Source organism: Hypanus sabinus, chromosome X2 (assembly GCF_030144855.1).
Source record: "Hypanus sabinus isolate sHypSab1 chromosome X2, sHypSab1.hap1, whole genome shotgun sequence".
NCBI lineage: Eukaryota > Metazoa > Chordata > Chondrichthyes > Myliobatiformes > Dasyatidae > Hypanus > Hypanus sabinus.
Window position 1 is genome coordinate 14,071,509 of NC_082739.1, and position 11,883 is coordinate 14,083,391.

An 11,883-nucleotide genomic window follows, 5' to 3' on the forward strand; every position below is an offset into this window, starting at 1 on the left:
ATGACATTTGAATCAATTCTAGGCAACAAGTTGGAGAACAGTCAACAATCATTGGTGAAAGGATTCAATGTCTGAGAGAGGACTGTTGAACCATTAAAATCAGGCCAAAATTTCTGAGTGAAAATGAGGAAATGGACTGGATCAGAATGTGCCTTACAAGGCACTGCTAGAAAGGATAGTGGGAGCAGATTTTCAAATGGAATGATGAAAAAAGAATGAAATATTGGAGAATCGGGTGAAAAATTATTTAGCTCGCTCTTCTCAGCAATAGCCCTAAAGCCTACTTCCTGTGCTGCAAGATTGAAGTGCAGAATGGGGTCAAATTTCCCTTTTCAATCTTCCTCATTACAAAACCACACCTCACCTCCAAAAAGCCACTTCCTGGAGTTAATCAAATGGACCCATGAAATCTTTTCCACCATTGGTTCAGGCATGAAACTGAAGATACAATAAATAATGGCCGTCTACCAACTGGCCTTGCTTGATCTTCCCTTCAACTCTTGCCCACCACTCTACCCAGTGTAATTCATTCTCCATGTCTTGAAAGACTCATCTGAATGAAGGCATATTCCTAACAAAATTTACCACCTCCAATGGACTAACAAGAGTGGGTAAAGGGTGGTTAAAGACAAAACCTGAAACCCAACAGCACACTCACAGTCTATCAAGCAGGTTGAGTCTCAACTTCTTGCATGTGTTGGAGCGTGGATATCTTACAGCAGGCACTTCACTCTAGTGGAGAATTGCCATAAACATGTCCCTACAGAGTCTACCAAGTTCATTGGCAGATTGGTGAATCAGTATCGGTGTCCTCTCCTGTGCCAATACGCACTTAAAAAGACTCTGATGACAGTCAACCAGCTCCAGCATGTTGGCATCATCGTCCACATGTTGACAGCAAATTCCCAAATCAAGCACTTTGAGCTCATTCTCACAGGTCTCTCTTCAATGACCACTTTATATAAGAAAGTGTAATTCCTGAGAGTAACCGTCTTTGTGCTGCGATGGTTCAAAAGGAGCATTTGCAAAGGCCCTGAGACCCTCCTTATAGATGCTTCTCCTTATAGATGCTGCCTGGCCTGCTGTGTTCCACCAGCATTTTGTGTGTGTTGTTTGAATTTACAGCATCTGCAGATTTCCTCGTGTTTGAGACCCAATAATATTAGGTGCATAGGCCTTGCATAAACAGCAGGAACAGGCACCGTTTCAAATAACCCTCCCCTATCTCCCATGGCCTAGTCTCCTATCATATTCCTTCTTCACCCCTTTACCTCTTCTACCATTCCCCTCCCAGTTTCTCACTTCATCTGCCCGATTTCCCCACCACGTACCTTTACCCTCCCCTGGTTTCAGCTATCACCTGCCATCTCATACTCCTTCCTCTCCCCAACCCACCACCTTATTCTGGCTTCTGCCTACTTCCTTTCCAGTCCCAATGAAGGGTCTCGGCCTGAAGCATCAACTGTTTCCTCTCCATAGATGCTGCTTGACCTTCTGAGTTCCTCCATTTTGTGTGTGTTATTCCAAATAACACACTTATTTGCTAATGATGGGCCAACAGCCCTATCTTTGATCTTGGAACTGGAGTAGAAGCAGGCCATCATCATTGCGAAGGTACTGCCAGAAAAGTATAGTGAGGCCTCTGCTGATCAGAGTTGACCATAGATGTTGCATCCTAGCTCTCCAAATATGCAAACTTGAGCAAGCTCCTTCTCTCCATGCATCTGCTGAAGCCTAAGGAATGGCAGAGACTGATGCAGTATACAACTCTGAGATTCATCTTATCCAGACAGCCACGAAACAAAGAAAATCATGGAACTGTTCAAAGAAAAGCATCAACCCTTCCACACACAAAAAATAAAACAAGTAGTGTAAATGGCAACAAGAGCATCAATGTCACCACATGGGGAAAAAGCAAATCTCACAAACGGCAACAAGACCTTCAAACCCCCCCCCCGCGCAAAAAGCAAATCTCAAACGGCAACAAGACCTTCAAACCCCACCCCACATAAATATCAAATCTTGCAAACCACAACAAGAGCTTCAAACCCCCCGCGCAAAAACCAAATCGCGCCAACAGCAAAAAGAGCTTCAAACCCCCCACGCAAAAACCAAATCGCTCCAACAGCAAAAAGAGCTTCAAACCCCCCCCCCGCGCAAAAAGAGCTTCAAACCCCCCCGTGCAAAAACCAAATCGCGCCAACAGCAAAAAGAGCTTCAAACCCCCCCGTGCAAAAACCAAATCGCGCCGACAGCAAAAAGAGCTTCAAACCCCCCCCCGCGCAAAAAGAGCTTCAAACCCCCCCCCGCGCAAAAAGAGCTTCAAACCCCCCCCGCGCAAAAAGAGCTTCAAACCCCCCCCCGTGCAAAAACCAAATCGCGCCGACAGCAAAAAGAGCTTCAAACCCCCCCCGTGCAAAAACCAAATCGCGCCAACAGCAAAAAGAGCTTCAAACCCCCCCCGTGCAAAAACCAAATCGCGCCGACAGCAAAAAGAGCTTCAAACCCCCCCCGTGCAAAAACCAAATCGCACCAACAGCAAAAAGAGCTTCAAACCCCCCCCGTGCAAAAACCAAATCGCGCCAACAGCAAAAAGAGCTTCAAACCCCCCGCGCAAAAACCAAATCGCGCCAACAGCAAAAGAGCTTCAAACCCCCCCCGCGCAAAAACCAAATCGCGCCGACAGTAAAAAGAGCTTCAAACCCCCCCGTGCAAAAACCAAATCGCACCAACAGCAAAAAGAGCTTCAACCTCCCGCGCAAAAACCAAATCGCGCCAACAGCAAAAGAGCTTCAAACCCCCCCGCGCAAAAACCAAATCGCGCCGACAGTAAAAAGAGCTTCAAACCCCCCCGTGCAAAAACCAAATCGCACCAACAGCAAAAAGAGCTTCAACCTCCCGCGCAAAAACCAAATCGCGCCAACAGCAAAAGAGCTTCAAACCCCCCCCGCGCAAAAACCAAATCGCGCCGACAGTAAAAAGAGCTTCAAACCCCCCCGTGCAAAAACCAAATCGCACCAACAGCAAAAAGAGCTTCAACCTCCCGCGCAAAAACCAAATCGCGCCAACAGCAAAAGAGCTTCAAACCCCCCCGCGCAAAAACCAAATCGCGCCGACAGTAAAAAGAGCTTCAAACCCCCCCGTGCAAAAACCAAATCGCACCAACAGCAAAAAGAGCTTCAACCTCCCGCGCAAAAACCAAATCGCGCCAACAGCAAAAGAGCTTCAAACCCCCCCGCGCAAAAACCAAATCGCGCCGACAGTAAAAAGAGCTTCAAACCCACCCGTGCAAAAAGCAAATCGCGCCAACAGCAAAAAGAGCTTCAACCCCCCCCCCTGCAAAAAGCAAATCTCACAAACGACGACAAGACCTTCAAACCCCCCCCCGCGCAAAAAGTAAATCTCACAAACGACGACAAGACCTTCAAACCCCCCCCGCGCAAAAAGTAAATCTCACAAACGACGACAAGACCTTCAAACCCCCCCCCCGCGCAAAAAGTAAATCTCACAAACGACGACAAGACCTTCAAACCCCCCCGCGCAAAAAGCAAATCTCACAAACGACGACAAGACCTTCAAACCCCCCCCGTGCAAAAAGTAAATCTCACAAACGACGACAAGACCTTCAAACACCCCCCCGCGCAAAAAGCAAATCTCAAATGGCAACAAGACCTTCAAACCCCCCCCGCGCAAAAAGCAAATCTCACAAACGACGACAAGACCTTCAAACCCCCCCCCGCGCAAAAAGTAAATCTCACAAACGACAACAAGACCTTCAAACCCCCCCGCGCAAAAAGCAAATCTCACAAACGACGACAAGACCTTCAAACCCCCCCCGCGCAAAAAGTAAATCTCACAAAGGACGACAAGACCTTCCAACACCCCCCCGCGCAAAAATCAAATCTCAAACGGCAACAAGACCTTCAAACCCCCCCCCGCACAAAAAGCAAATCTCACAAACGACGACAAGACCTTCAAATCCCCCCCCGCGCAAAAAGCAAATCTCACAAACGACGACAAGACCTTCAAACCCCCCCCGCGCAAAAAGGAAATCTCACAAACAACGACAAGACCTTCAAACCCCCCCCGCGCAAAAGCAAATCTCACAAACGACGACAAGACCTTCAAACCCCCCCGCGCAAAAAGCAAATCTCACAAACGACAAGACCTTCAAACCCCCCCCCGCGCAAAAAGCAAACGTCATAAACAGCAAAAAGACCTTTAAACCCCCCCCGCGCAAAAAGCAAACGTCACAAACAGCAAAAAGACCTTCAAACCCCCCCCGCGCAAAAAGTAAATCTCACAAACGACAACAAGACCTTCAAACCCCCCCGCGCAAAAAGCAAATCTCACAAACGACGACAAGACCTTCAAACCCCCCCCGCGCAAAAAGTAAATCTCACAAAGGACGACAAGACCTTCAAACACCCCCCCGCGCAAAAATCAAATCTCAAACGGCAACAAGACCTTCAAACCCCCCCCGCACAAAAAGCAAATCTCACAAACGACGACAAGACCTTCAAACCCCCCCCCGCGCAAAAAGTAAATCTCACAAACGACGACAAGACCTTCAAACCCCCCCCCCCGCGCAAAAAGGAAATCTCAAACGGCAACAAGACCTTCAAACCCCCCCCGCACAAAAAGCAAATCTCACAAACGACAAGACCTTCAAACCCCCCCCCGCGCAAAAAGCAAACCTCACAAACGACAAGACCTTCAAACCCCCCGCGCAAAAAACAAACGTCACAAACAGCAAGAAGACCTTTAAACCCCCCCGCGCAAAAAGCAAATCTCACAAACGGCAACAAGACCTTCAAACACCCCCCCCGCGCAAAAAGCAAATCTCACAAACGACGACAAGACCTTCAAACCCCCCCGCGCAAAAAGGAAATCTCACAAACGACGACAAGACCTTCAAACCCCCCCCCGCGCAAAAAGCAAATCTCACAAACGACAAGACCTTCAAACCCCCCCCGCGCAAAAAGCAAACGTCACAAACAGCAAAAAGACCTTTAAACCCCCCCGCGCAAAAAGCAAATCTCACAAATGGCAACAAGACCTTCAAAACGCAAATCTCACAAACGACGACAAGACCTTCAACCCCCCCGCGCAAAAAGCAAATCTCACAAACGACAACAAGACCTTCAACCCCCCCGCGCAAAAAACAAATCTCACAAACGACGACAAGACCTTCAAACCCCCCACCCGCGCAAAAAGCAAACCTCACAAACGACAAGACCTTCAAACCCCCCCCGCGCAAAAAACAAACGTCACAAACAGCAAGAAGACCTTTAAACCCCCCCGCACAAAAAGCAAATCTCACAAACGGCAACAAGACCTTCAACCTCCCCCGCGCAAAAAGCAAATCTCAAACGGCGACAAGACCTTCAAACCCCCCCCCCGCGCAAAAAGCAAATCTCACAAACGACGACAAGACCTTCAAACCCCCCCCCGCGCAAAAAGCAAATCTCACAAATGACGACAAGACCTTCAAACACCCCCCCGCGCAAAAAGCAAATCTCACAAACGACGACAAGACCTTCAACCCCCCCGCGCAAAAAGCAAATCTCAAACGGCAACAAGACCTTCAAACCCCCCCGCGCAAAAAGCAAATCTCACAAACGACGACAAGACCTTCAACCCCCCCCGCGCAAAAAGTAAATCTCACAAATGACGACAAGACCTTCAACCCCCCCCGCGCAAAAAGCAAATCTCACAAACGACGACAAGACCTTCAAACCCCCCCCCCGCGCAAAAAGCAAATCTCACAAACGACGGCAAGACCTTCAAACCCCCCCCGCGCAAAAAGTAAATCTCACAAACGACGACAAGACCTTCAACCCCCCCCACGCAAAAAGCAAATCTCAAACGGCAACAAGACCTTCAAACCCCCCCGCGCAAAAAGCAAATCTCACAAACGACGACAAGACCTTCAACCTCCCCCGCGCAAAAAGCAAATCTCAAACGGCGACAAGACCTTCAAACCCCCCCCCGCGCAAAAAGCAAATCTCACAAACGACGACAAGACCTTCAAACCCCCCCCGCGCAAAAAGCAAATCTCACAAACGACGACAAGACCTTCAAACACCCCCCCGCGCAAAAAGCAAATCTCACAAACGACGGCAAGACCTTCAACCCCCCCCCGCGCAAAAAGCAAATCTCAAACGGCAACAAGACCTTCAAACCCCCCCGCGCAAAAAGCAAATCTCACAAACGACGACAAGACCTTCAACCCCCCCCGCGCAAAAAGTAAATCTCACAAACGACGACAAGACCTTCAACCCCCCCCGCGCAAAAAGCAAATCTCACAAACGACGACAAGACCTTCAAACCCCCCCCCGCGCAAAAAGCAAATCTCACAAACGACGGCAAGACCTTCAAACCCCCCCCGCGCAAAAAGTAAATCTCACAAACGACGACAAGACCTTCAACCCCCCCCCACGCAAAAAGCAAATCTCAAACGGCAACAAGACCTTCAAACCCCCCCGCGCAAAAAGCAAATCTCACAAACGACGACAAGACCTTCGAACCCCCCCGCGCAAAAAGCAAATCTCACAAACGACGACGACCTTCAAACCCCCCCGCGCAAAAAGCAAATCTCAAACAGCAACAAGACCTTTAAACCCCCCCGCGCAAAAAGCAAATTGCGCAAACGGCAACGAGAACTTCAAACACCAAGTCGCCCTTTTTGTGCGCATAAAGAAGTTGATCAAATCTCGCAAACAGCTACAAGAACATCAAACTCCCCATGTGCAAGATAACAAATTGTGCAAACAGCAAAAAGATTATCAAAATCCAAACCCCAAATCCCCCCCTTTCTCACGCTAAAAACAAACAAATCGCGCAAACGGCAACGATAACCTCTGGTAAGATGGCGGCGCGTTTGATCGCAGCGGCTTCTACAAGAGGTGCTACAGTCCTGTTTAAACCTATTTTTAATGATCACGTGATCCTGTTATATATAACAGACAGAAAGTACTGCCGCTGTGCCCCATCAGCAAATTGTGCAATGTGCTGCCGCCTGAGCTGATGGAGGCTTACGGTTTAATAGTGAGTGGCCATCATGGCTGCTTATTTGTGGTTGCGAGATCCTTTTAGCCACCAGGGGTGTGTGGTGCAGTGTCCAGACTGGAGTCAGAACTGCCCACACAGTGAGTGCTCAGCTAAAGTCAAGCTCTTTTGCGGTCAGCTGCAGATTTCAATGGACTAAGGGATCTGGACTATATACATGTATATTTTGTATTTTCTACTGATATTCTATATGGGCTTGTAGCCTTGCATATGCGTGGAATGGGCCTCAAGCTGTGGCCTGAGGTGCATGTGGAGTAGGCTGGATGAGAGGGGCTTTTTATAGCTGATTGTGGATTGATGGCATGAGTTTTTTGATTCTCTTATTGCTTGATGGTGATATGATCTGTGCTTGCTATCTTTTGTGTACTTTGTGCTGTGTTTTACACCTTGACCCCAGTAGTAACACTGTTCTGTCTAGCTGTATTCGTGACTATTAATGTATGGTTGAAATGACAATTAAACTTGAATTGAATTGAATAATGTCAAACCCCAACCCCACCTCCCCCACAGTGTGCAGAAAGAAAACAAACAAATTGTGCAAATGGCAACAATCTTCCTCAGCACTTCAACGGCAAGGTCAGCGAAAAATGGAGTCGATCATTGGCTCGCACCCAGTCACTTAAACTTCCAGGCTTCCTGGCTGCTCACCTCATAGAATCTTCATGGAGACAGCAAAACACCAGATCACTCAATCGTTCTTCAAACTGTAGATCACAGGCTCCAGCAGTACCAGAAACACATTTAAGATAAAAAGAATACATAGAAGAAGTGAAAGAAACTGTTTTGTGGACAATCTGGAAGATGTCATTCAAGGAAGTGTTGTTCGCTGGTGTCATCTGGACCAGAATGAGCAGCTTCGTAGGAGTTGCCAGTCAGCGTTGAAGGCAACATAGCTCTGCTTTAGGGACTCCAGTTCTGAAATGTTCCCTCAGGGTTTATTCCCAAAGCATTCCCCATGAGCGGATATAGCCACAAGGCAAGAAGGTTTGAAATCAGAGTTTTCCTTCTAGATGAACTGCCAGCCACAGCTGATGAGCCCCGTCTGCCCGAAGCACCTTCTCCCGGCAGCAGAAACAGTCCCACTGGGCTTAGTAGCTCAGCCACGTGTGAAGGCCAGGAGCTGGACTTGGTTGTCAGAGGCTATCTGAGATGCACACCATTGGGAAAACTTAATACGTAGCGGGAGCTTGTCCCATTACTATCCCTGGCTATAACAACATTAAGGAACCAACAACCAGAGAAGTATTCTCAGTAAGGATATCAATAACCTACTGAAGCTGCACTAAAACCAGAACACTATACTTACCTATCGAAAGACAGCTAGTTATAAGACCATAAGACATAGGAGCACAATTAGGCCATTCAGCCCATTGAATCTGCTCTCCCATTCAATCATTTACTTTCCCCCTCAGCCAATGTTCCCTCTAATTTGTAATGAGCAGTGTGCGCAAAAATCTTGTGCTGTGCAATTTTTTGCCCAGTGACACCAACATGTGCACACTGAATAATTTCTTCAATGAAAACAGTACAAATAAGCTAGTTCTAAAATCTGCAGACATTAAAAGTTCCACGTTTAACCAGGCCAGTCTGAAAAAAATCACTAAGCAATTACTATCAACAGATCACTTGCAATACCAGAGGAAACAACACATTGGACCATTGCTACTCCACCATCTAGAATGCCTGCCATGATATTCCACACCCTCACTTCGGGAAGTCTGATCACCTGGCTGTACTTCTACCCCCTGAGTATAGGCAGAGACTGGAGACTGCAGCACCAGTAGTGAGTAGTGAAGATTTGGACAAGGGAAGCACAGGAGCACCTACAGGACTGCTTTGAATCGGTGGACTGGACTGTACTCAGCGATTCATCTTTGAAACAGGATGAGTATGCTGCAGTTGTTACCGACTTCATTAAAACCAGTGTGGGTGAGTGTGTGCCTACAAAGACTTACTGCACATTCCCAAACCAAAAGCTGTGGATGAACCAGGAGATACGTCGTCTGCTGAAGACTTGATCTGTGGCATTCAAATCGAGTGATCCAGGCCTGTACCAGAAAACCAGGTATGATTTGCGGAGGACTATTTCAAGGATGAAGAAACAATTTCGAACAAGGTTGGAGGCAACATTAGATGCACGGCAACTCTGGCAGGGTCTGCAAGACATTACTTCCTACAAAGCAAAACCCAATAGCATGAATGGCAGCGATGCTATTCAACGCCTTCTATGCAGGCTTTGAAAGGGAAAACACAACTACAGCTGTGTAGATCCCTGCTGCACCTGATGACCCTGTGATCTCTGTCTCAGAGGCCAATGTTAGGCTGTCTTTAAAGAGAGTGAACCCTCGCAAGGTGGAAGGTCCCGATGGAGTATCTGGTAAGGCTCAGAAAACCTGTGCCAACCAACTGGCAGGAGTATTCAAGGACATTTTCAACCTTTCACTGCTACGGGCAGAAGTTCCCACTTGCTTCAAAAAGGCAATAATTATTCCAGTGCCTAAGAAGAATAAAGTGAACTGCCTTAATGACTATTGCCCGGTAGCACTCACATCGACAGTGATGAAATGCTTTGACTAGACTGAACTCCTGCCTCAGCAAGGACCTGAACTCATTGCAATTTACCTATTGCCACAATATCAATGGCAGACGCAATCTCAATGGCTCTTCACATGGCTTTAGACCACCTGAACAACACCATCACCTACGTCAGGACGCTGTTCATCAACTATAGCTCAGCATTCAATACCATCATTCTCACAATCCTGATTGAGAAGTTACAGAACCTGGGCCTCTGTACCTCCCTCTGCATTTGGATCCTCGACTTCCTAACTTCTGTGTGGATTGGTGATAACATCTCCTCCTTGCTGACGATCAACACTGGCACACCTCAGGGGTGTGTGCTCAGCCCACTGCTCTACTCTCTGTATACTGTGTGTATACTGTGTGGCTAAGCATAGCTCAAATACCATCTATAAATTTGCTGATGATACAACCAATGTTGGTAGAATCTCAGGTGGTGATGAGACCTCTCATTGTTACGGGCAGAAGTTCCCACTTGCTTCAAAAAGGCAATAATTATACCAGTGCCAAAGAAGAATAATATGAGCTACCTTAACGACTATCGCCCGGTAGCACTCACATCGATAGTGATGAAATACTTTGAGAGGTTGGTCATGACTAGACTGAACTCCTGCCTCAGCAAGGACCTGAACTCATTGCAATTTACCTATTGCCACAATATCAATGGCAGACGCAATCTCAATGGCTCTTCACATGGCTTTAGACCACCTGAACAACACCATCACCTACGTCAGGACGCTGTTCATCAACTATAGCTCAGCATTCAATACCATCATTCTCACAATCCTGATTGAGAAGTTACAGAACCTGGGCCTCTGTACCTCCCTCTGCAATTGGATCCTCGACTTCCTAACTTCTGTGTGGATTGGTGATAACATCTCCTCCTTGCTGACGATCAACACTGGCACACCTCAGGGGTGTGTGCTCAGCCCACTGCTCTACTCTCTGTATACTGTGTGTATACTGTGTGGCTAAGCATAGCTCAAATACCATCTATAAATTTGCTGATGATACAACCAATGTTGGTAGAATCTCAGGTGGTGATGAGACCTCTCATTGTTACGGGCAGAAGTTCCCACTTGCTTCAAAAAGGCAATAATTATACCAGTGCCAAAGAAGAATAATATGAGCTACCTTAACGACTATCGCCCGGTAGCACTCACATCGATAGTGATGAAATACTTTGAGAGGTTGGTCATGACTAGACTGAACTCCTGCCTCAGCAAGGACCTGGACCCATTGTAATTTGCTTATCATCACAATAAGTCAATGGCAGACGCAATCTCCATGGCTCTTCACTCGGCTTTAGAACACCTAGACGACACAACCACCTACATCAGGATGCTGTACATCGACTATAGCTCAGCATTTAATACCATCATTCCCACAATCCTGATTGAGAAGTTGCAGAACTTGGACCTCTGTATCTCCTTCTGTAATTGGATCCTGACTTCCTAACCAGAAGATCACAATCTGTCCTGACATATCCTCCTCACTGACGATCAACACTGGTGCACCTCAGGGGTGTGTGCTTAGCCCACTGCTCTACTCTCCATGACTGTGAGGCTAGGCATAGCTCAAATACCATCTACAAATTTGCTGACAAATTGTTGGTAGAATCTCAGGTGGTGACAAGATGACATACAGGAGTGAGATATGCCAACTAATGAATTGGTGCTGCAGCAACAACCTGGCACTCAACGTCAGTAAGATGAAAGAGCTGATTGTGGACTTCGGGAAGGGTAAGACAAAGGAGCACATACCAATCCTCACAGAGGGATCAGAAGTGGAGAGAGTGAGCAGTTTCAAGTTTGTGGATGTCAAGATCTCTGAGAATCTATCCCGGTCCCTACATATCGATGTAGTTATAAAGAAGGCAAGACAGCGGCTATACTTTATTAGGACTTTGAAGAGATTTGGCATGTCGACAAACACACTCAAAAACTTCTATAGTTGTACTGTGGAGAGTATTCCAGCAGGCTGCATCACTGTCTGGTACGGAGGGACTACTGCACAGGACCGAAAGAAGCTGCAGAGGGTTGTAAATCTAGTCAGCTCCATCTTGAGTACGAGCCTACAAAGTACCCAGGACATCTTTGGGGAGCAGTGTCTCAGAAAGGCAGTGTCCATTATAAAAGACCTCCAGCACCCAGAGCATGCCCTTTTCTCATTGTTACTATCAGATAGGAGGTACAGAAGCCTGAAGACACACACGCAGTGATTCAGGAACAG

The 11,883-nt window shown here is 47.3% G+C and overlaps 1 protein-coding gene across 1 annotated transcript; it reads left to right on the forward strand.

Moving 5' to 3' along the window:
* The first annotated feature begins 1,893 nt into the window (after nucleotides 1–1,893).
* LOC132385045 (uncharacterized) lies at nucleotides 1,894–3,450 on the forward strand. The gene has a single exon (XM_059956749.1). The coding sequence runs from the start codon at nucleotides 1,894–1,896 to the stop codon at nucleotides 3,448–3,450; it is 1,557 nt and encodes a 518-aa protein (XP_059812732.1).
* The last annotated feature ends 8,433 nt before the right edge of the window (nucleotides 3,451–11,883 follow it).